Raw genomic sequence first — 26,357 nt, forward strand, 5'->3', positions numbered from 1 at the left:
TGCAATGTAACAATAGATTGCATTTCCACACACACTACATGATCCACTGTACAGTAATGCTTCGTGTAACAATAACGCATATAACTTGGACTCACCCCACTGGATGTTCAGAAAATGCAATGGGACGATGCGACCATCCAATTCATCAAATCAGGGTACACATTATACAATGGTCACTGCAATCCATCACGGATTGCAACATCAAATATATAGTGTGTACTCAGCGTTAGGGGGGACCATCAGTTTTCAGCTACGTGCATAATGCCGTATGTTATGCTAGCCACACAACGCTAGTTTTCCTGCACACCTCTATGGAGTGCTTTCATGCGACATGGGATCTCCCCATTAGCAGGCAGTGAAGGTTTATCTTGAGGAGGAAATTACCAAGCTCTGTGGGATGAGTCGCTCCGCAGAACCCGCACAGAAATTCTTATCTCTCCAAGGAACACATCCTGGGCAAGATTTCCATTGTTCCACAGATCAACCCTAGAAAAGTCATGGGCACAATACAGCATAAACAATTTGCATACTATTAAAAAAAAGTCTGGATTTATCCAGAATTCCCTAGGCATTATCACAAAACAAACTTCAGGGGACAATGACATATTTACTGAAGAAATGTAGCATTAGTCTAGGCATCAGACATGTCGGCACATTAATACATATGCATGTTTAGAATGGTAGAACAAATAAACCAATGCACAGCAGCGACGTTTAGAGAGGGGTCAGTAAATGGTAAACAGGAATCTATGCAGAATACACTTCGACACATGGCAAGCACTTTAGACAAAAATGCTGAGTAGTCCAAATAAAAACCCAACGCAAATACAAATCCAGTGTTGTGGTATCAGAAAAATAAAAGCTCCGTGTATGTGGAAGAACCAGACAAGGAATACACATAACATTATATGTTTGCATCTTACTGATAAGGAAAGCAAAAACAGTCATTGAGGATCTTGCTTGGTGTAAAACAAAGTCTGCATGTGACAGGCGCCCACGCATCTCTCAAACAAGACATTGCTCAATAGATGAAAAGTGGACGGCTAAGATCAGGTTACAAAGCAGTTTCCAAGTTTGCAATTTAAGTCAAAACACTCTTATCAGTTAAACGTAGGGGATTCAAGCATTCTAACGGAGGAAAGCATGACTTGGGAAAGACAATGACAGTGTGTGAGTGTATGCATATGAAAGTATGATTTGTAGGAACACAACTCTTGAACAAATCACATGCAGTTAATCCACACGCACTAAATTGTTCAAAGTTAACATCAGTAGGAAAACTATAATCCCTCTGCTGCCAGCAGTACTGCATTACTCTACAGCAGAGGTTCTCTAATACCCCTTTCACAACGCACAAATAATCCGGTATCGACCCGGTATATTGCCGGGTCAACATGGGTCGCTGTGCGGTGTGAAAGGGGTCACTACCAAATTCTCGGGTCGCCTGATCTGGTATTTCAACCCGAGAATAAAGAAGGGTTATTCCAGGGTCAGGTGCGCAGTGTGAACGGGTGACCTGGGGCTCGTTAACAGTAAGGGCAGAGGTGGCGTGGAGATGATCTCATCTCCTTGTGCCACCTATGCACCAGCCCCTGATGCTGCCTCTGTCCTCGCCCCCCGATGGCAACCCGACCCGGAAACCAGTCTGAAAGGGTCCAATGCCAAGTCGCATCCGGGAAGGGCCTGTTTCCAATTCCGTGGGGGGCAGCATTGCGATGTGAAAGCTGTATAACACAGTCCACAAGGCACCCAACGGTCCAGGTTTTAGGTATATCCATGGCTCAGCACAGGTGGTTAAAATAAAATTGACTGAGGTGCTAATTAAGTCACCTGTGGCCAAGCATGGCTATACTTAAAACCTGGATCGTTGGGGTGCCTTAAGAACCACAAGTTAAATGTCGTCTCTGGTAGTGCAGGGACTGACAAACAAGAAAAACACAGACACATGCTGGTCTAGCGGCTTACCATCCAGGACAAGTCTGTAGTAACAGCACATACACCACAAAGGAGACAAGAAGATTGACAGGTAAGAAAGTAATATACAGAGGGAGAGATCTCATACTAGATAATAATGGGAGTTGATGGCAGCACAATCTGAAACTACAATATATTGTCTGAAAAAAGTATTACTACCATACTGTATAGGGCTTCCTTGTTGATGAGCTTCAGAATTTAGTATGCAATACTGCATGGATATAGGATAAGCTGACCCTAACTGATGACACACACATACTGTACATACAGGTCTTGATGATGTAACCACTGGACCGCTGCTAGAGCTACGTTTCCAGGACAGGAGATATACGTATATACAGTAATAAACAAATTTATGTATAAGCAGTGACTTCTCATGTCATCATTTCAGTGCTCATTAAGAAAGACTGTATTAAAAAGTTATTACAGATGTGTCCTCATACACTACTGCTGCCGTTGCACAAAACATCCTTTCTCGCCTTAAGCCAAGCGTCTTTTTCACACGAATCTGTGTCTTAGTCACATGGTGACACGTGTGTGTATGACTGAGGGGGTCATTCAGACCTGATTGCACGCTAGATTTTTTCACTGCGCTGTGATCAGGTCAGAAAAGCGCATGCATCACAATGCACAGACGCGTTGTACGGGTGCAAAGCAAATCATTGCTGTGCGATGGATTTTACGAAGAATCCATTCGCACTGCCGATCGCAAGGAGAATGACAGGAAGAGGGCTTTTGTGGGTGGCAACTGACCGGTTTCTGGGAGTGGTTAGAAAAACGCAGGTGTGTTCAAGCGTTTGCAGGGCGAGTGTCTGACGTCAATTCCGGGACCGGACAGGCTGAAGTGATCGCAGCGGATGAGTAAGTTCTGGGCAACTCAGACACTGCACAAAACCTTTTTGTAGTGCTCGGCTACACATGCGATTGCCCGCTTGCAAAGCAAAAATACACTCCCCTATAGGCGGTGACTATCTGATCGCAGCGCTGAAAAAAATAGCTGGAGCGATCAAATCTGAATGAGGTCCAGAGTCTGAATCTGTATATGATACAGCGGCTTTTTTCATTCCAAGTTCAGTTGTGCTTCGTATGCAGCGTCAGACGCACACAGATATAGAGTACAAGTGGTGCACAGCAAATGCAAGCTTTCACGAGCAGGGCCCTCTTCCCTCATGTGCTTTTACGTCTTTTACTTAACCGGTCTTCTTTTTAATACTCCCTTTGATGGCACCAAATCCCTTGTTTTTCTGCCGCCCTTATACTTATTTCAGTGCCGTTTACTGACGCTATGTTTATATACCCTGTACTTGTCCTATATTGTATTGAATTGTAAGTCAGGGTCTTCATGTTTTGCTTATTTGTTTACTCTGTAATTGGGAGCTGTGGATCCCATGTGGCGCCATATAAGTAAAGGATAATAATAAGAACAATGATGATGATGATGAATCCGGGCGATCTCTTGAAATAGTTTAGTCTGTTTAAAACACAAATTTGCATGAAATAGTCTACTCTGCTCGGCGCTGCTAACTCGCACCAGGCACCTTGTCCACATGGTGTATTGAGGACACATCTGGATGTGCTGATTTTTTACATTGATAAGAAACATTAAGAAAGTGACCATGTTCCTGTTCGTCTTATAAGAGTTCACGCTGCAGTCTTCTTGTACCTTTATATTGGCAACTTGGTGACTTCCAATATAATATACATTTTCTGCTTGGCTGTAGTATCCTGTTATCATTTAATTGTGAGACCATGAAAGCCAATTTGTAATCTTATGGGCAGATGGAAGAAAAGAGCAAAACATTAGGTGATTTTAAGAAGGTCCCACACACTCGGCCACGTCACTCGTTAAGACTTACATGAGGGAAACATTCCTACAAATTCCTATGTCTGAAGCAGCGCTACACAGCAGCCACTATATACAAGCTTGAATAAAATGAATTGAAATACAAACCTTACTTCAAGTTTCTCAATATCTTCTTCCTCTACTTGGAACTGGGACTTCTTAGTGTAACTGCTCGACCGTGTCACCTAAAAAGAGATTTTGGTTACTGCTCTCCATTCTGTATAAAAGTCATCCACAAACCAGGGCTCTCTGTGAAAAAAGTAATAGCATAGTTGCCATTCATACTTGGCCTATACAATGACAAACAAAAAATGTAGCTGTTAACACAAAGTGAAATGGTGACTCTTAACTGTAAATATGCTATTACATGATAAGAGTAGCCCTTAGGGTGTGTACACACGGTGAGATTCGGACTTATCCAATTCTCATTGTGCGACAGGGGCCGGGTCGGCACTTAGCCAGTATCGCAAGCACATAATGAGTGTGCTTGCGATCCCTGTTCTGTGCAATTTTGGCTAAGTGTCAATCCTGACTATCTCTTCTATAGAGATAGTCAGGATTGACTTGCCTGCACAGTCTATTTTTTCGGCCGATGCCAACCGCGCGCGGCCGCGCATCGGCATCGAATCGGGATCGCAAGGTGACTGTCACCTTGCGATCTGCACTATCTTTCTTCCGATTCTGACTATATAGTCAGAATTAGAAGAAAAGATCTTACCGTGTGTACACACCTTTACACACCATGTCTCACACACATTGCCATTCAAATTTTGCAATGAAGATGCATTTGTAGTGCAATCTAAGTGCATGTACATAGATAGAAAAATAAAAGCAGTGTATACAAAAATTTTTTGCATTTTGCTTGCACTGAAATGTTCTCTATTTTTATTTTTTTAAATAAAGTGCAGTTAAGTGCATCTGACTCTAGTCAACAGAGTGCTTAGTAAATTCAACGAGATGCAGGTAAGGAGTGATTTCATGTATGCCTCTACATGTGTTTGGCTTGAATAAAATAATTTCTCATCCATCACATAGTGCATACATTTGTAAACCTAAATTTAAGTGCAATACAGTTTATAGTCATTTTTACTTAAGACTTAAGTTATAAAAGACAATGGGGCATACGCATCAATGCTTATAGAGAGGTAAAGTGGAGAGAGCAAAAGTACCAGCCAATCAGCTCCAAACTGCCACATTACAGACAATGGGCTAGAGGCATCATTGCTTGGAGAGTGATAAAATGGAGAAAGAAAAAGTGCCACCCAATCAGGGCCTAACTGCAATGTCAAAGGCTGCGTTTGAAAAAATAAGAATTTACTCACCGGTAATTCTATTTCTCGTAGTCCGTAGTGGATGCTGGGGACTCCGTCAGGACCATGGGGAATAGCGGCTCCGCAGGAGACAGGGCACAAAATTTAAAAGTTTGACCACTAGGTGGTGTGTACTGGCTCCTCCCCCTATGACCCTCCTCCAAGCCTCAGTTAGGATACTGTGCCCGGACGAGCGTACACAATAAGGAAGGATTTTGAATCCCGGGTAAGACTCATACCAGCCACACCAATCACACCGTACAACTTGTGATCTGAACCCAGTTAACAGTATGATAACGTAGGAGCCTCTGAAAAGATGGCTCACAACAATAAACAACCCGATTTTTTTGTAACAATAACTATGTACAAGTATTGCAGACAATCCGCACTTGGGATGGGCGCCCAGCATCCACTACGGACTACGAGAAATAGAATTACCGGTGAGTAAATTCTTATTTTCTCTGACGTCCTAGTGGATGCTGGGGACTCCGTCAGGACCATGGGGATTATACCAAAGCTCCCAAACGGGCGGGAGAGTGCGGATGACTCTGCAGCACCGAATGAGAGAACTCCAGGTCCTCCTTAGCCAGGGTATCAAATTTGTAGAATTTTACAAACGTGTTCTCCCCTGACCACGTAGCTGCTCGGCAGAGTTGTAATGCCGAGACCCCTCGGGCAGCCGCCCAAGATAAGCCCACCTTCCTTGTGGAGTGGGCATTGACAGATTTAGGCTGTGGCAGGCCTGCCACAGAATGTGCCAGTTGAATTGTGCTACAAATCCAACGAGCAATCGTCTGCCTAGAAGCAGGAGCACCCAGCTTGTTGGGTGCATACAGTATAAACAGCGAGTCAGATTTTCTGACTCCAGCCGTCCTTGAAATATATATTTTCAATGCTCTGACAACGTCCAGCAACTTGGAATCCTCCAAATCGCTAGTAGCCGCAGGCACCACAATAGGCTGGTTCAGGTGAAACGCTGATACCACCTTAGGCAGAAAATGAGGACGCGTCCTCAATTCTGCCCTGTCCGAATGGAAAATCAGATATGGGCTTTTATACGATAAAGCCGCCAATTCCGACACTCTCCTGGCTGAAGCCAGGGCCAGTAGCATGGTTACTTTCCATGTAAGATATTTCAAATCTACCGATTTGAGTGGCTCAAACCAACGGGATTTGAGAAAATCCAAAACTACATTGAGATCCCACGGTGCCACTGGGGGCACAACCGGGGGCTGTATATGTAGTACTCCTTTTACAAAAGTCTGGACTTCAGGAACTGAAGCCAATTCTTTCTGGAAGAAAATCGACAGGGCCGAAATTTGAACCTTAATGGACCCTAATTTGAGGCCCATAGATAATCCTGTTTGCAGGAAATGTAGGAATCGACCCAGTTGAAATTCCTCTGTCGGGGCCTTCCTGGCCTCACACCATGCAACATATTTTCTCCAAATGCGGTGATAATGTTGTGCAGTCACCTCCTTCCTGGCTTTGACCAGGGTAGGGATGACCTCTTCCGGAATGCCTTTTTCCCTTAGGATCCGGCGTTCAACCGCCATGCCGTCAAACGCAGCCGCGGTAAGTCTTGGAATAGACACGGTCCCTGCTGAAGCAGATCCCTTCTTAGAGGTCGAGGCCACGGATCTTCCGTGAGCATCTCCTGAAGTTCCGGGTACCAAGTCCTTCTTGGCCAATCCGGAGCCACTAGTATCGTTCTTACTCCCCTTTGCCGTATAATTCTCAGTACCTTGGGTATGAGAGGCAGAGGAGGGAACACATACACTGACTGGTACACCCATGGTGTTACCAGAGCGTCCACAGCTATTGCCTGAGGGTCTCTTGACCTGGCGCAATACCTGTCCAGTTTTTTGTTGAGGCGGGACGCCATCATGTCCACCCTTGGTCTTTCCCAATGGACTACAATCATGTGGAAGACTTCTGGATGAAGTCCCCACTCTCCCGGGTGAAGATCGTGTCTGCTGAGGAAGTCTGCTTCCCAGTTGTCCACTCCCGGGATGAACACTGCTGACAGTGCTATCACATGATTTTCCGCCCAGCGAAGAATCCTTGCAGCTTCTGCCATTGCCCTCCTGCTTCTTGTGCCGCCCTGTCTGTTTACGTGGGCGACTGCCGTGATGTTGTCCGACTGGATCAACACCGGCTGACCCTGAAGCAGAGGTTTTGCCAGGCTTAGAGCATTGTAGATTGCTCTTAGTTCCAGTATATTTATGTGAAGAGACGTTTCCAGGCTTGACCACACGCCCTGGAAGTTTCTTCCTTGTGTGACCGCTCCCCAGCCTCTCAGGCTGGCATCCGTGGTCACTAGGACCCAGTTCTGTATGCCGAATCTGCGGCCCTCTAACAGATGAGCACTCTGCAACCACCATAGCAGAGAGACCCTTGTCCTTGTCGACAATTTTATCCGCTGATGCATCTGCAGATGCGATCCGGACCATTTGTCTAGCAGATCCCACTGAAAAATTCGTGCATGGAATCTGCCGAATGGAATCGCTTCGTAAGAAGCCACCATTTTTCCCAGGACTCTTGTGCATTGATGCACAGACACTGTCCCTGGTTTTAGGAGGTTCCTGACGAGTTCGGATAACTCCCTGGCTTTCTCCTTCTCTGGATCTTGCCCTTATCAGGAGATCGTCCAAGTAAGGGATAATTAATACGCCTTCTCTTCGAAGAAGGATCATCATTTCGGCCATTACCTTGGTAAAGACCCTGGGTGCCGTGGACAATCCAAACGGCAGCGTCTGAAACTGATAATGACAGTTTTGTACCACGAACCTGAGGTACCCTTGGTGTGAAGGGCAAATTGGGACATGAAGGTAAGCATCCTTGATGTCCAAGGACACCATAAAATCCCCTTCTTCCAGATTCGCTATCACTGCTCTGAGTGACTCCATCTTGAACTTGAATTTTTGTATGTACAGGTTCAGAGATTTCAGATTTAGAATAGGTCTTACCGAGCCGTCCGGCTTCGGTACCACAAATAGCGTGGAGTAATACCCCTTTCCCTGTTGTAGAAGGGGTACCTTGATTATCACCTGCTGAAAATACAGCTTGTGAATGGCTTCCAATACCGTCGCCCTGTCTGAGGGAGACGTTGGCAAAGCAGATTTTAGGAACCGGCGAGGGGGAGACTTCTCGAATTCCAACCTGTAACCCTGAGATACTACCTGCAGGATCCAGGGGTCCACCTGCGAGTGAGCCCACTGTGCGCTGAAATTCTTGAGGCGACCCCCCCACCGCCCCTGAGTCCGCTTGTAAGGTCCCAGCGTCATGCTGAGGCCTTTGCAGAAGCCGGGGAGGACTTCTGCTCCTGGGAAGGGGCTGCTTGCTGCAGTCTCTTACCCTTCCCTTTGCCTCGGGGCAAATATGAATGTCCTTTTGCTCGCTTGTTCTTATAGGAACGAAAGGACTGCGGCTGAAAAGACTGCGTCTTTTTCTGCTGGGAGGGGACTTGAGGTAAAAAGGTGGACTTCCCGGCTGTTGCCGTGGCTACCAATCCGATAGACCGACCCCAAATAATTCCTCCCCTTTATACGGCAATACTTCCATATGCCGTTTGGAATCCGCATCGCCTGACCACTGTCGTGTCCATAGACTTCTTCTGGCAGATATGGACATCGCACTTACTCTTGATGCCAGAGTGCAGATATCCCTCTGTGCATCTCGCATATAAAGGAATGCGTCCTTTAATTGCTCTATAGTCAATAAAATACTGTCCCTATCCAGGGTATCAATATTTTCAGTCAGGGAATCCGACCAAGCCACCCCAGCACTGCACATCCAGGCTGAGGCGATTGCTGGTCGCAGTATAACACCAGTATGTGTGTATATACTTTTTAGAGTATTTTCCAGCCTCCTATCAGCTGGATCCTTGAGGGCGGCCGTATCAGGAGACGGTAACGCCACTTGTTTGGATAAACGTGTGAGCGCCTTGTCCACCCTAGGGGGTGTTTCCCAGCGCGCCCTAACCTCTGGCGGGAAAGGGTATAACGCCAATAACTTCTTTGAAATTAGCAGTTTTTTATCAGGGGTAACCCACGCTTCATCACACACGTCATTCAATTCCTCTGATTCAGGAAAAACTACAGGTAGTTTTTTCAGACCCCACATAATACCCCTTTTTGTGGTACTTGCAGTATCAGAGATATGCAAAGCCTCCTTCATTGCCGTGATCATATAACGTGTGGCCCTACTGGAAAACACGTTCGTTTCTTCACCGTCGACACTAGATTCGGTGTCCGTGTCTGGGTCTGTGTCGACCGACTGAGGCAAAGGGCGTTTTACAGCCCCTGACGGTGTTTGAGACGCCTGTACAGGTACTAACTGGTTTGCCGGTCGTCTCATGTCGTCAACCGACTTTTGCAGCGTGCTGACATTATCACGTAATTCCATAAACAAAGCCATCCATTCCGGTGTCGACTCCCTAGGGGGTGACATCACCATTACCGGCAATTGCTCCGCCTCCACACCAACATCGTCCTCATACATGTCGACACACACGTACCGACACACAGCAGACACACAGGGAATGCTCTGATAGAAGACAGGACCCCACTAGCCCTTTGGGGAGACAGAGGGAGAGTTTGCCAGCACACACCAAAGCGCTATAATTATATAGGAACAACCTTATATAAGTGTTGTTTCCTTATAGCTGCTTAAATATATATAATATCGCCAAAAAATGCCCCCCCCTCTCTGTTTTTTACCCTGTTTCTGCAGTGCAGTGCAGGGGAGAGCCTGGGAGCCTTCCTAGCAGCGGAGCTGTGTAGGAAAATGGCGCTGTGTGCTGAGGAGATAGGCCCCGCCCCCTATTCCGGCGGGCTCTTCTCCCGGTTTTTCTGAGACCTGGCAGGGGTGAAATACATCCATATAGCCTCATGGACTATATGTGATGTATTCTTTTTAGCCAGAAAGGCATTAACATTGCTGCCCAGGGCGCCCCCCCCAGCGCCCTGCACCCTCCGTGACCGCCGGTGTGAAGTGTGCCTGAGCGCAATGGCGCACAGCTGCAGTGCTGTGCGCTACCTCATGAAGACTGAAAAGCCTTCAGCCGCCGGTTTCTGGACCTCTTCTTACTTCGGCATCTGCAAGGGGGTCGGCGGCGCGGCTCCGGTGACCCATCCAGGCTGTACCTGTGATCGTCCCTCTGGAGCTAGTGTCCAGTAGCCTAAGAAGCAAATCCATCCTGCACGCAGGTGAGTTCACTTCTTCTCCCCTAGGTCCCTCGTTGCAGTGAGCCTGTTGCCAGCAGGACTCACTGAAAATAATAAAACTATCAAAACTTTTACTCTAAGCAGCTCTTTATGAGAGCCACCTAGATTGCACCCTGCTCGGACGGGCACAAAAACCTAACTGAGGCTTGGAGGAGGGTCATAGGGGGAGGAGCCAGTACACACCACCTAGTGGTCAAACTTTTAAATTTTGTGCCCTGTCTCCTGCGGAGCCGCTATTCCCCATGGTCCTGACGGAGTCCCCAGCATCCACTAGGACGTCAGAGAAATGACAGTTAGGAGGTGATTGGCTGATACTTTTTCACTGTCAATTTTATCACTTTCCAAGCGATGATGCATCTGGCCCTGTGTCTGAAAAGTGACAGTTAGGAGCCGACTGATTGGTACTTTAATGCTGCCCATACACCTAAAGATTTATTGCCAGATCTGACTGGTTGGAATGAAAACTTGGTAATGGATGAGAGCAAATGACAATTGACCATTTGCTCCTGAATGCCATAAAACTAACAAAAATGATCGCGGATTTAACCAATTTATCCGACTACATCACCTACAGACCTGTGAATGGGATAAAGGCCCAAATGTATTAAGCCTTAACAAGAGATAAAGTGGAGATGGATAAAAGGGGTATATTCATGAAGCAGTGAAAACAATGGAGAGTGAGCCAGTGGAGAAGTTACCCGTGGCAACCAATCAGCTGCTCCATACCATTTTATAGTATGCAAATTATAAATGTTACCTCAATGCTGATTGGTTGCCATGGGTAACTTCTCCACTGTTTCACTGCTTCATGAATAGACCCTAAAGAGTGATAAATGACCAACCAACCAGCTCCTAACTGTCCTTTTCAAACACAACCTGGAACATGGCAGTGAGGGGCTGGCTGGTTTGTAGTTTCTCTCTCTCCACTATATCACTCTCCAAGCGTTGATGCTTATGTCCCAATGCCTTGTGAATGCCGTTGTTGCATAGCCTTATGGCGATATAAACAGGACTGTGCGAGAGGTCTCATCTCACCTCAAAGTAGAACTTCTCATTGAACTGAGGATTACTAGTTTTCTTCTTCACTTTGGTTTTCTTTTGGTCAATTCTGAAATCAAATACAAAGAGTGAGAAAGAGTACTCAATGTTATATAAAACAAATAAAATAATGAAATACAATAAAGTGAAAACAGATAGATCAGAAGTTTATTGTTTATGTCGTGTTTACTTTCATTCACTTTCAGAATACATTTTTATTTTTTTTGAGACAGCCATAGATCAGCAGCATGCAACTTGTAAAGGAGGAGATTATGGGGGTCATTCCGAGTTGTTCGCTTGTTGCCAATTTTCGCTATGCTGCGATTTGTTGCTAAATGCGCATGCGCAAGGCACGCAGGGCGCATGCGCTTAGTTATTTAACTAAAAACTTAGTAGATTTGCTGTGGATCCTGCGGCGCTTTTCAGTCGCTCTGCTGATCGGTGAATGATTGACAGGAAAGGGGCGTTTCTGGGTGGTAACTGAGCGTTTTCCGGGAGTGTGCTAAAAAACGCAGGCGTGTCAGGGAAAAACGCGGAAGTGGCTGGCCGAACGCAGGGCATGTTTGTGACGTCAAACCAGGAACTAAACGGACTGAGCTGATCGCAATCTGTGAGTAGGTCTGGAGCTACTCAGAAACTGCAAATAATTATTTAGTAGCAGTTCTGCTAATCTTTCGTTCGCAATTCTGCTAAGCTAAGATACACTCCCAGAGGGCGGCGGCCTAGCGTGTGCAATGCCGCTAAAAGCAGCTCGCGAGCGAACAACTCGGAATGAGGGCCCATGACCTTTTAAATTAGCATTTGTTATGGTATCACTCTGAAGAGGGACACCCAGACATGTGAAAGCTGAAATGTAGGAGCTGTAAGACCTCTCACAAAATGTATAGCCGCCTACTTCTACTTTGGCTTTCAATTAAATGCAGCCAGTACCTTCTTGAACTTTGACACAATGATGGGCAATTAGTGCCAGCCAGTGCCGTAACTAGGCATTTCAGCACTGTGTACAAGAAATGGCATTGGCGCCCCCCCATGCAAGATAGGGGCAGTGCGTGCCGCAGGCCCACAAAAAAAATAAAAAATAAAAAAATAGGGGCGTGGCTTCATGGGGAAGGTGCGTGGCCACAAAATAATACCAATTCATACAACGGTGCACAGTAGTCTATGACTAGATTGCTTAGAAGTTAAGCACGGATCTCTCCGTGTGTATGCCCCCCAGTGATAGTGATGCGCTTCCCCACGTGTCGCTATCGCCGGTGCTAGATTGGCCAGTCTAGCACATCGCTCATTTCACCCGCTGGGTGATATGAGCGCGCACGCGCGCCCCCCCCCCCCCCCCCTCGCTCAGCACACATCGCGCTGTGCTGAGCGGGAGGAGAGATGTGTGCTGAGTGGTCTGTGATAGATCGCTCAGTACACATCTCTGCAAGTGTGTACTGGCCTTTAGTCCACTTTCCAGAACATTGGAGTCTATTTGCTAAGCCTTGGACAGAGATAAAGTGGACGGGGATAAAGTGGACGGGAATAAAGTTCCACCCAAATCTAAATCTCTCTGCACATGTTACATCTGCCCCACCTGCACTGCAACATGATTTTGCCCATTAGTGTGGTATTTTGGTTTGCTAACAAAGGTCCATAGTCCTTAATAAATGTACCTGTTCCAGTCCTTCAAACTTGCACTTAAAAGTTGTCCGGTCATTATGGTACACCCTGTATATATAACTAAACTTGACACATTCACAGCAGGCATTTTATTGATCCTGCAGTGTTATCAGCTATATTTAAAACCATGTATATTTACCATCTGTAATGATGTTAATTAAAAACAAATAATAGTAATAATAATAAATAAATGGTCACTTTAATTAAAAAGAGATTCACTATTTATTGTCTAGCTAAGACGTCTATAAATGTATTTCTCAAACGTCCTAGAGGATGCTGGGGACTCCAAAAGGACCATGGGGTATAGACAGGATCCGCAGGAGACATGGGCACTTTAAGACTTTAAATGGGTGTGAACTGGCTCCTCCCTCTATGCCCCTCTTCCAGACCTCAGTTAGATTCTGTGCCTAGAGGAGACTGGTTGCACACTAGGGGAGCTCTACAGAGTCTCTCTAGAAAAGACTTTTGTTAGGTTTATTATTTTCAGGGAGCACTGCTGGCAACAGGCTCCCTGCTTCATGGGACTGAGGGGAGAGAAGCAGACCTACTTCTGTGAGTTCAAAGGCTCTGTTTCTTAGGCTACTGGACACCATTAGCTCCAGAGGGTTTGATCACTTGGTGCGCCTAGCTGTTCGTTCCCGAAGCCGCGCCGCCGCCCCCCTCACAGAGCCTGAAGAGAGAAGCCGGGTGAGTAAAGAAGCAAAGAAGACTTCAAAGGCGGCAGAAGACTTCAGATCTTCCGGAGGTACCGCGCAGCGGTCGCGCTGCGCGCCACTGCTCCCTTACACAAGCGGCACTACATGGGTGCAGGGCGGGCGCCCTGGGCAGCATTAAAACCTCATGTTTAACCTGGCTATATGTATATAGGCAATGTATAGGGACCCCCGCCTGTATAAAAAAAATGCGGGACCGAAGCGCGCCATATAGGGGACGGGGCTTCCTCAGCTCAAACCAGCGCCATTTTCTCCACAAGGGTGCACAAAACAAGGGGGGGGGGGGGGGGCACGGCAATTTGGTGTTGATTACTATTATATAAAAAGTGCTTACAGGTTTGGGGCATTGGTTAATTCCTTCAGACCGGTGGAGCGCTGGGTGTGAGCTGGCAAACTCCCTTTCTGTCTCTCTGAAGGACCTTACTGTGGGTCTGTCCCCTATAGCCCAGTGTGTTTGGGGGTGTCAGTACGTGTGTGCCGACATGTCTGAAATTGGATGCTTTTCCCAGGAAGAGGCTGGTGAGGGAGCTGAACAGAATGTGGGAGTGACTCCGTCGGCGTCGCCGACCGCTGATTGGGTAGATATGTGGAAAGTTTTAAATGCAAGTGTGGCTTTATTGCATAAGAGGTTAGACAATTCTGAGTCTCAGAACCAAGCATGGAGACAATCCATGGGTGATGTTTTATCACAGTCTCAGCCCCCCTCAGGGTCTCAGAAACGTCCCTTTACCCAGATAGCAGACACAGATACCGACACGGATTCAGACTCCAGTGTCAACTATAATGATGCCAAGTTACATCCTAAAGTGGCTAAGAGTATTCAGTACATGATTGTGGCTATTAAAGATGTGTTGCATATCACAGAAGACCCCACTGTCCCGGACACAAGGGTATGTATGTTTAAGGGAAAGAAACCTGAGGTAATGTTTCCTCCCTCTCATGAACTGAACGCTCTTTTTGAAAAGGCTTGGGAGTCTCCTGACAAGAGACTGCAGATTCCCAGGAGAATTGCTATGGCGTATCCTTTCCCCTCGCTGGATAGATTACGGTGGGAATCATCACCCACAGTGGACAAAGCCCTGGCGCGTTTGTCCAAGAAGGTGGCGCTACCGTCCCCTGACACGGCAGCCCTTAAGGATCCTGCGGATCGTAAACAGGAAACTACCTTGAACTCTATTTATGTTACTACCGGTAAGCTACTCAGGCCGGCCGTGGCATCGGCATGGGTGAGTAGCGCTATTGAAAAGTGGGCAGTTATCTGACATAGACACCCTGGATAGGGACAGCGTAGTTTTGACCCTGGGTCACATCAGGGACGCAGCGGTTTATCTAAGGGAGGCTGTGAGGGATATTGGCCTCTTGGGATCAAGGGCCAATGCCATGGCAGTCTCGGCTAGGAGGGCGTTGTGGACTCATCAATGGAATGGTGTTGCTGACTCTAAGAAGGCTATGAAGGCTCTGCCCTACAAAGGTGATGTTTTGTTTGGTGAGGGCCTCGCGGACCTGGTTTCCACAGCTACCGCGGGTAAGTCTTCCTTTTTGCCTTTTGTCCCTCCACAGCAAAAGAAAACACCTCAATACCAGATGCAGTCCTTTCGGTCGCATACGTTCAGGAAAGGACGTGATTCTTCCTTCCTCGCGGCCAGAGGTAAGGGAAGAGGTAAAAGATCCCCGGCTGTGGCAAGCTCCCAGTAACAGAAGTCCTCCCCGGCTTCAACCAAGTCCACCGCATGACGCTGGGGCTCCACTGCGGGAGTCCGCACCGGTGGGGACACGTCTTCAACTCTTCAGTCAGGTCTGGGTTCGTTCGGACCTAGATCCTTGGGTGCTGGATATTGTGACCCCAGGATACAAGCTGGAATTCCAAGACGTGCCTCCGCACCGATTTTTCAAATTGGCCTTACCAGTTTCTCTTCCAGAGAAAGAGGTAGTATGTGCTGCAATACAAAAGCTGTGTCAACAGCAAGTCATTGTCACGGTACCCCCGTCACAACGGGGAGATGGGTTTTATTCAACCCTGTTTGTAGTCCCGAAACCGGATGGCTCGGTCAGGCCGATTCTGAACTTAAAATCCCTCAACCTTTATTTAAAAAAATTAAACTTCAAGATGGAATCTCTCCGAGCAGTGATCTCCAGTCTGGAAGGGGGGGGGGGGGATTTTATGGTGTCGGTCGACATAAAGGATGCGTACCTACATGTCTCCATATATCCTCCTCATCAGGCGTACCTGAGGTTCGCTGTTCAGGATTGTCACTACCAATTTCAGACGTTGCCGTTTGGTCTTTCCACGGCCCGAGGATTTTCACCAAGGTAATGGCGGAAATTATGGTGCTCCTGCGCAAGCAAAGGGTCACAATTATCCCGTACTTGGACGATGTCCTGATAAAGGCGAGATTACAGGAGCAGTTACTGAAAAGTGTTGCGCTCTCTCTGCAGGTGCTGCAACAGCATGGCTGGCTCCTAAATTTACAAAAGTCGCAGTTGATTCCTACAACTCGGCTATCGTTTTTGGGCATGATTCTGGACACCGACCTGCGAAGGATCTTTCTCCCGTTGGAAAAAGCTCAGGAAATCCAGAACATGGTCAAGGAACTTCTGAAACCGCCAAGAGTGTCGATTCATCACTGCACTCGAGTGCTGGGAAAAATAGTGGCGGCCTACGAGGCCATTCCGTTTGGCAGGTTCCATGCAAGAACGTTTCAGTGGGACCTGCTGGACAAGTGGTCCGGGTCCCATCTGCAGATGCACCGGAAGATAAGCCTCTCCCCCCCAGGGCCAGGGTTTCTCTCCTGTGGTGGCTCCAAAGTTCTCACCTTCTAGAGGGTCGCAGGTTCGGAATCCAAGATTGGATTCTGGTGACCACGGATGCGAGTCTCCGAGGTTGGGGAGCAGTCACACAGGGACAAAATTTCCAGGGAAAATGGTCAAGCCAGGAAGCTTGTCTGCACATAAACGTGCTGGAGTTAAGGGCCATCTACAACGGCCTGTGGCAGACAGAACATCTTCTTCGCGACCTGCCCGTCCTAATTCAGTCGGACATCACAGCCATGGCGCACGTAAACCGCCAGGGCGGAACGAAGAGCAGTGCGGCGATGGCGGAGGCCACCAAGATTCTTCGCTGGGCGGAAAACCATGCAAGCGCTCTGTCAGCGGTCTTCATTCCGGGAGTGGACAACTGGGAAGCAGACTTTCTCAGCAGACCCGATCTCCATCCAGGAGAGTGGGGTCTTCATCAAGAGGTCTTTGCAGAAGTGACAAGTCGTTGGGGACTTCCTCAAATAGACATGATGGCGTCTCGCCTCAACAAGAAGCTTCGGACATATTGTTCCAGGTCAAGGGACCCTCAAGCAATAGCAGTGGACGCACTAGTGACACCGTGGGTGTTTCAGTTGGTCTATGTGTTCCCTCCGCTTCCACTAATCCCAAAGGTATTAAGGATCATAAGAAGAACAAGGGTTCGGACGATACTCGTTGTTCCAGATTGGCCACGGAGGGCCTGGTATCCGGATCTTCAGGAATTGCTCACAGGAGATCCCTGGCCTCTTCCTCGCAGAGAGGGTCTGTTACAGCAAGGGCCGTGTGTGTTCCAGGACTTACCGCAGTTGCGTTTGACGGCATGGCGGTTGAACGCCAAATCCTAGCTAGGAAGGGTATTCCCGGGGAAGTCATCCCCACTCTACTCAAAGCTAGAAAGGAGGTAACGGCGAAGCATTATCACCGTATTTGGAGAATATATGTGTCTTGGTATGAATCCAAGAAGGCTCCTACAGAAGAATTTCAGCTGCGGCGTTTTCTCCACTTTTTGCAAGCAGGTGTGGATGCTGGCCTGAAGTTAGGCTCCATTAAAGTGCAGGTGTCAGCCGTATCAATTTTCTTTCAAAGGAAATTAGCCTCACTTCCAGAAGTGCAGACTTTCGTGAAAGGCGTGTTACACATCCAACCTCCGTTTGTGCCCCTGTGGCACCGTGGGACCTTAATGTGGTGTTACAGTTCCTTACGTCACATTGGTTTGAACCTTTACAAACGGTAGAGTTGAAATTTCTCACTTGGAAGGTGGTCATGCTATTGGCCTTGGCGTCCGCAAGGCGGGTGTCCGAATTGGCGGCTTTGTCTCACAAAAGCCACTATCTAATTTTCCATGAGGATAGAGCAGAGTTGATTTTTACCAAAGGTGGTTTCTTCGTTTCACATGAACCAACCTATTGTGGTGCCTGTGGCTACTGAAGCCTTGGCTGATTCCAAGTCTCTTGATGTGTCAGAGCTTTGAAAATTTATGTAGCCAAAACGGCTCGGGTTAGGAAGACAGAGGCGCTGTTTGTCCTGTATGCGGCCAACAAGGTTGGCGCTCCTGCTTCTAAGCAGACTATTGCACGCTGGATCTGTAATACGATTCAGCAGGCTCATTCTACGGCTGGTTTGCCGTTACCGAAATCGGTGAAAGCCCATTCCACTAGGTAGGTGGGCTCGTCTTGGGCGGCTGCCCGAGGTGTCTCGGCTTTGCAGCTTTGCCGAGCAGCTACTTGGTCGGGGTCAAACACTTTTGCAAAGTTCTACAAGTTTAATACCCTGGCTGATGAGGACCTCCTGTTTCCTCAATCGGTGCTGCAGAGTCATCCGTACTCTCCCACCCGGTTTGGAGCTTTGCGTATAAACCCCATGGTCCTTTTGGAGTCCCCAGCATACTCTAGGACATATGAGAAAATAGGATTTTAGTACCTACCGGTAAATCTTTTTCTCCTAGTCCGTAGAGGATGCTGGGGACTCCAAAAGGACCATGGGGTATAGACGGATCCGCAGGAGCTTGGGCACACTATAAAGACTTAAACTGGGGGTGAACTGGCTCCTCCCTCTATGCCCCTCCTCCAGACCTCAGTTAGAAAACTGTGCCCAGGAGAGATGGACATTTCGAGGAAAGAATTTATAATTTAAACACAGTGAGTGTTATACCAGCTCACACCACGAACATACCGCAAGACATGGCCTTCAACAGAATACCAGCCCACGATATGAAAAACATACAGGCATTTGCTGAGAGAATATGTAACACAACCTGTGTGTCAACCCAACCAATAATAAAAAACCTCAGCAATAGCCTGAAAGATAAGAAATACCACAAAGTGCCACCAAAATCAATAACTGCAGACACAGTACGCACTGGGACAAGCGCCCAGCATCCTCTACGGACCAGGAGAAAAGGATTTACCGGTAGGTACTAAAATCCTATTTTCTCTTACGTCCTAGAGGATGCTGGGGACTCCAAAAGGACCATGGGGTCTATACCAAAGCTCCAGAACGGGCGAGAGAATGCGGACGACTCTGCAGCACTGATTGAGTAAACATGAGGTCCCCATTAGCCAGGGTATCAAACTTGTAGAGCTCAGCAACGGTGTTTGAAACCCGACCAAGTAGCCTGCTCGGCAAAGGCAACCCGCCGAGATACCTCGGGCATCCGCCCAAGAAGAGCCCATCTACCTAGTAGAATAGGTCTCCTCCGACTTCGGTCACGGCCATCCAGCCGTAAACTAGCACGCCAAATCATATCACAGATCCAGCGTGTAACAGAGTGCAGAGACGCAGGCGCCCCAAGCACGCTGGGATCATACCAGACAGAGAGTCTCTGTTACCCCAAACTGAGCCCAATTGGGGACATAAATCTTCAAAACCCTGACTACATCGAATGACGTAGAATCAACCAATGCTGAAGTCACCACAGACATCAAAATAGACAGGTTTGTGATAAACACCGAAGACCCTATTCTGTGGAATCACTAACCGAGTTCTCATTCTATCCACTTGGAAAAAGAAACAGGGCTCTTGTGAAACAAAGCCGCTACTTCCGACAACCGCCTTGCGGTCGCCCAAAAGGCAAAAGCATGACCACTCTCCAAGACAGAAATGTCAACACAACCTTCAGTAAAGGTTCCAATCTGAAACACCAGAAACGCAACACGGTGCCCATGGGACACAAATGGAGGTTGGATGTGGAGTACTCCTTTCACGAAAGTCGGAACTTCCGGAAAGATAGCCAATACAAGTTTATAAGGCCAAAACTGCCCTGAAACGGAGCCAAACTTTAGGCCTACATCCACACCTGCTTGCAAAGAATGGGAAAGACCGACTCAGCCGAAAATCTTCCGCAGGAACCTTCTCAGATCCAGACTAAGACACATATTTGCGCCAAAACGGTGGTAAGGCTTCGTCAATACTTCTATTTTAGCCTAAAGAAGTGTGGAAATGACCACACTGGGAATACCCATTCGGACTAGGATATGTCGTTCAACCGCCATGCCGTCAAACACAGCCGCGGTAAGTCCTGATACATGCCCCGATCTCGATGTAAAAGTTCCTCCCTCAGAGGAAGAGGCCCGGGATCTTCTATGAATAAATCTTGAAGAACTGGATACCAAGCCCTCCTTGGCTAGACCGGAACAATGAGGATCGCCGGAACCTCTGACCCTCTTACATTTATCACCTTCAGCAGAGTGAAAGCAGAGGGAACACATAGACCTACTAAAACCACCCAAGGTGTCACGAGGGCGTCCACTGCTATAGCTTGAGTGTCCCTTAACCTGGAACCATATTCCTGAGGTCTCTTGTTGAGCGAGACGTCAATATGCCCAAATGAGGCATTCCTCAAAGACTTGTCACTTCTGTGAAACTTCTCGATGACGACAGTATTTCTCCCGGATGGAGAGCGCATCTGTAGAGGAAATCTATTTCTCCGTCATTTACATCCGGAACGAAGACTGCTAATATAACGTTAACCAGTCTTTCCACCCAGCAGAACACTATTTCATCTTCTGCCGTTGCCGCTGTACTCCGTGTTTTCGTCCTAGCGACTTACATACGCCACTGCTGTCAAGACATCTGACAGAATTAACACGGGTAGATCACGAAGAATATGTTCGTTGAAAACAACTCTTAATTAAAAAAAAACTGATTGTAGACAAGCTTCCCAGCTTGACCTTTTCCTCTGGAAACATTCCCATGTAAGGACTGCTCCCCAGCCTCAGAGATCCGCATACATGGACACCAGGGCCTAATCCTGGATCCCAAACCTTCGTCCCTCCAGGAGGTGAGAACTGAGCAGACACCACTGAAGTGATATCCTGGCCATTAGAACCATATTCCGGTGCCTGTGCCGGTGAAACCCGGACCACAGTCCCAACAGTTCCCGTGAAATCACTCTGGCTTGACCTGCTCACCAAAAAAGGCCTCCTAGGCCGCACTCAACTTCTACAACAACGGAACACACTGATGAAGTGGCACTGCAAATCTGATCCGACTCAGGATACTCAGACTTCTTCCTACCGGAAAACACAGAGCCTCAACCATTCCGTATCAACCCTGATACCACCCCCGACATCTGTGTCATTGGGGACAACAGCCCTTCCCTGTGTTGAAAAACAGTCAGAGAGAAACAACGATTTGCACTACTTGTTACTTGACCTCACCTCAATCAGGCGAACATCTCAGTACAGAATAACAGTGGCTCTCACTATTGAAAGAAAACCATCATACTACTATCACTCCAGTTTAAAGGCAAAGACAATCCTGACTTTCCCTCCAGGTAACGAGAATGCGTACAACAACGCAGGTAAACTCTTTTTATTTTTTTATTTTTTTAACCGGGACAGGAGGACAATGCCCAAACCTGGCGCAGCTCTGCATGGCGACGCGTACTACCTCCCCTTCCAGAGGGGCAACGGCAATATCCATTAGAAAATCAGAGAGGTGAAACATCTGTAACTCCAGAATGTCCCCCTTTGGAATCCATAAACAACTCACCGGTTCTAGTCTATTCCCAGACTAAGTGAAAGTAGTAACTGAGTCCTCACCGGAGCGGGGTCCCGCCATATAGACTCTGCGACATGCGGTGTATGCGGCAAAACAGAACCGACATCCTCTTCTGCGAACCTAACAAGGCTGCAGACTCTTACCTTTTCACCTTCCACAGGCTGTACAGAAAAGGAAAAAATAACTGAATTTAACCGATTAAAATGACTGCATCCCACAAAAGAAGGCGTCGCCAACCGTTGTGAGGGAAACTAGCTCCCGAAGTTAGACTTACCAGGAATATCCCTCGAGATTGACTGAACTGAGACATCCCCCCAAACAGCGGGACACCGTCCCAGGGAAAAAGTCCAGTAACTCTCGGAGTCAGCCTCAGGATTCCCCGGCCACACTTCCTGTATACGTACGGCAGCCTGCCGCAATGTTATAGAGAAGAACCAACTTGAGGAACCTCCCCTGTCTCTTTAGGGCAAAATTATCTGATGTCTTACCGAAAGAAACACTCCCTTATGTGCATGCAATGTAAATAAGCCCACAGCATAGAAATATAAAATCACTTAGCTTTCCTGTATATGATCCTTTGAAATAGGGCCCCGTTTCGACCAGGCGTTGACCATCACAGTATTCTATCCGTGGCGGGAAAAGAATAACCTTCGGACGTCTGGAGAGGGTGTGAGTCACGGCCGACCTAGAGCTTTATCAACAGAGCGACCAGCACATGAGAAGGAATACTATTACTTCAGTATTCATTATAAATCCTAATATTGTAATACACATATACACACATATCCTAATTATATATATAACATACTATAAGCGGATTGTCCGAAGCCTTCGGGTCCCCCGTGACATTAATGTGTTCTGAACGTGTATGACCATGTACTGAAAAGCCCCAGTTGCGGATCTACCAGGAAACAATATAGTCGACAGAAAACCCTATTCGTCGACAGCAGGGATTAGTAACCAGGCAAAAATTTTATTCTTGTGACCCCAAGGGGTCCGAGGGAAGTATACCTATTTACACCCGATGAAAAAAGTTGGTGCCGACAGGTCCACCCACATACTACTGTGCCGCCCATATAGTATTTACTTTTCACAAGCATACCACTACCGACCTGATCAAATACCCACATACGTCAGCGATGCCGACAGTGAACACGCACGCCTGTCGACACAAGTGAACTAAAGTGGGTATAACTGACAGGGAGCACACATAAAATACACAAAAGCACGAGTTCATACTATCTCTGCATTAACTAGTGTTATAAAAGCTCAAATAACACAAAAAAACTGTGCCCCCCCCCCCCCCTTTGGCGGGGACAGAGAGAAAATGGCGCTGCCTCCAGTGTGTGTGAGGGCTAAGCCCCGCCCCCCTCTGCGCGCTCTAGCCCCTTATCTTAAATATGCAGGCCGATTATATATATATATATATATATATATATATATATATATATATATATATAATCTGAAACTGCTGTTCAGGGCGCCCCCCCTGCGTCCTGCACCCAAGTAAATCGTTGGTGTGTGGGAGCACCGGCGCGTGACCGCCGATATGACTGGCGGGGTATCGCATGCGGCGCCCGTGGCCCGTAAATAAACTATATATATATATATATATATATATATATATATATACATACACACACACACACACACACACATATACATACATACATACATACATACATGCTGCCCAGGGTGCCCCCTACCCCCGGCGCCCTGCACCCATGGAAGCCGGGGCGCGGGAGAAATGGCGAGCAGTGCGCTATAACATGCTGGTGGGGGTCCGGGACACGGAGCCCCGGCAGCGCAAATGTTTTCAAAGCCAGCTCCCCCCGTAGCGCCCTGCACCCTGAGAGTGCCGTTGGTGTGTGGGAGCATGGAGCGCAGCGCGACCGCTGTACCTCTGTTACTGAAGTCTTCTGCCGTCACTGAAGTCTTCTGTTCTTCTAATACTCACCCGGCTTCTTTCTTCTGGCTGCAGTGAGGGGGTTGACGGCACGGCTCCGGGAACAAGCAGCTAGGCGAACCAAGTGATCGAACCCTCTGGAGCTAATGGTGTCCAGTAGCCTCAGAAACAGAGTCCTTAAACTAAGAAGAAGTAGGTCCTGCTTCTCTCCCCTCACTCCCACGCTGCAGGGAGCCTGTAACCAGCAGGTCTACCTAAAAATAAAAAACCCTAACAAAGTCTTTTAGAGAAACTCAGTAGAGCTCCCCTAGTGTGTGTCCATTCACTCCTGGGCACAAAGTCTAACTGAGGTCTGGAGGAGCGGCATAGAGGGAGGAGCCAGTTCACACCCAGTTTAAGTCTTTATAGTGTGCCCAAGCTCCTGCGGATCCGTCTATACCCCATGGTCCTTTTGGAGTCCCCAGCATCCTCTAGGACGTAAGAGAAAATAGGATTTTAATACCTACCGGTAAATCCTTTTCTCTTAGTCCGTAGAGGATGCTGGGCGCCCGTCCCAGTGCGGACTCTAACTGCAGTAATTGTATATAGTTATTGCTTATGTTACACTTAGGTAGTGTTTTGGTAAGGGTCAGCCTGTTGTACGGTGTATTGTGGTGTGAGCTGGTATGTATCTCACCCTTAGTTTAACAAAATCCTTTTCCTCGAAATGTCCGTCTCCTCTGGGCACAGTTCCTATAACTGAGGTCTGGAGGAGGGGCATAGAGGAAGGAGCCATTTCACGTCCATTTAAAGTCTTAAAGTGCCCATGTCTCCTGCGGATCCCGTCTATACCCCATGGTCCTTTTGGAGTCCCCAGCATCCTCTACGGACTAAGAAAAGGGTTTACCGGTAGGTATTAAAATCCTATTTTTTATCAAAGTGTCCATTCCGATACTAACGTTGTAGATGTCAATTTTATTTACACATACCAGGGCTAAAGCGGAGTTGGGCAGAATCTGTGTTTCAACAGCAAGCCAAATAAACGTGTATTTTGCTTGTATTGCCGATTGTATTGCAAAACGCATCCAGCTCGGGAAGAGTAGCGTTTGTACCTGGTTTAACTCATTCACTATATAGTCCATATCTACGAGTCTGATTTTGTCTTGGGAGAAAGTAAGAAGAATGTATGTATGTATATATATATATATATATATATATATATATATATACACATACATACATACATACATACACACACATACATACACATACTTATACACATATATACACACAGCCACGCACTTATACACAGCCACTTATTCAGTATATACACATAGCTCCACACATACTGTAAACACACACACTTATACACATATATACACACAGCCACACACTTATACACACACATATATACACACAGCCACACACTTATACACGTGTATACACGCAATCATACACTAATGCACACAGGCATACTTTATACACAGATATACATACAGTATACCTCCCAACTGTCCCAATTTTCACAGCAAAGTTATGTTTTTTTTGGGACTGTCCCGCTGTTCCACCCACGGGCCGCAGTGTCCTGCAGTGGGGGAGGAAGGAGTTGGGAGACTCTTGTCACTGCTGCTCTGAATAGACGCCGTGCGCATGTTCACAGGTGACAGAGGGAGAGGGGGCATGTCAGCAGCTCACATAGCGCTGGGCATGCCCCCTCAGTAGAGGGGGCATGGCAGCAGCTCACAGAGCGCTGGGCATGCCCCCTCAGTGACGGTAAAAGGGGGCGTGACTCAAGATCGCGGCTCTGCCATGCGGCCACGCCACCCTTCATATAGGCCAAACCCCTTTTCGGGTGCGCACCACGGTCCCGCTTTAGCCATTTAAAAAGTTGGAAGGTATGATACAGGTACACACATACATATATACATACAAACAGCCACACACATATACACTTATAGATGGTGCCCCCCTTACCTTTACACATTACCTTGCAGCACACTGTAGTACATACAGGAAGCTCTGATCCTCCCCCACATTGCACAGCAGCCCCGCCCCCTTCTCGGACTCCGGTCCCTCTCTTCAGTTTCACTTTTAACAGCTTGCACACTGCAGCTGTCAGTGTCTTCATATTGTAGTATATACAGCCTGCCTAGATGCCCCTACGATTTGCCGATGCCCTAAGCAATTGCCTATAGCTAGAGCAAGCTCTGATCAATGTAAAAATTTGTAAGAAAACAAGCAATAATAATAATACATATATATATTTACCTAGAAGGGCCAACGAGAGACACTGAAGCATATGGATCACAACTCTGTCCGTTGACCAGAGGTAACCCTTCGCATTCCAGAATGCTACGAAAAGACAATAATAATATGTAACGTGGTCTAAGATAAGAACATCACCTGCAGAAGACTACAATGCTTTACTATGCCATCAGCTGCTGCATAATAAGGGTTAAAGTGGCTATACATCACAGCATAATGCCTTTATGAGGAGCCTAGTTTCCCATAACAGACAATATGAATCTTATTTTTCTACAACTGTTTACAAAAGTTAATGTCTAGGTAACAGGAAAGGCCACTGACTGTGTTTGCGAGATGTACACTTTAAAATGGAAAAGACCTTATTGCCCAGTTTGTGGATTTAAATCAGTCAGTATTATTAATAGCTCTAGTATAAACTACAGCAAGACCACAACTACAAGAAACAGACAAGTGCTGAATAGAGAGAATGCCCAGGGAAGGAACGACAGTGGTCTCTAAATCAAAATTAGTTTAACAGTTAGAGAATGTAGAAGAGCCAATGTGATTTACAATGTAATTTACAAGCAGAGGATTGACCTGTTTGCATACAGGTTTGTACAAAAATATTTGTATCCACTAATTCTTTACAGCCTTTAGCCAAGACAG

The 26,357-nt window shown here is 47.1% G+C and overlaps 1 protein-coding gene across 2 annotated transcripts in view; it reads right to left on the minus strand.

Annotated features, from left to right (window-relative positions):
* RASA2 (RAS p21 protein activator 2) overlaps positions 1–26,357 on the minus strand; it is a 308,508-nt gene that overhangs the window by 111,030 nt on the left and 171,121 nt on the right. For both annotated transcript variants that reach the window (XM_063915624.1, XM_063915623.1), the window contains exons 6-9: positions 25,716–25,799; positions 11,391–11,463; positions 3,926–4,002; positions 385–486 (exon numbers count right to left, since the gene is read on the minus strand). In XM_063915624.1, the coding sequence (XP_063771694.1) occupies positions 385–486; positions 3,926–4,002; positions 11,391–11,463; positions 25,716–25,799 (336 nt within the window). The remainder of the gene's footprint in view (positions 1–384; positions 487–3,925; positions 4,003–11,390; positions 11,464–25,715; positions 25,800–26,357) is intronic.

Source organism: Pseudophryne corroboree, chromosome 4, assembly GCF_028390025.1.
Source record: "Pseudophryne corroboree isolate aPseCor3 chromosome 4, aPseCor3.hap2, whole genome shotgun sequence".
Lineage (NCBI taxonomy): Eukaryota > Metazoa > Chordata > Amphibia > Anura > Myobatrachidae > Pseudophryne > Pseudophryne corroboree.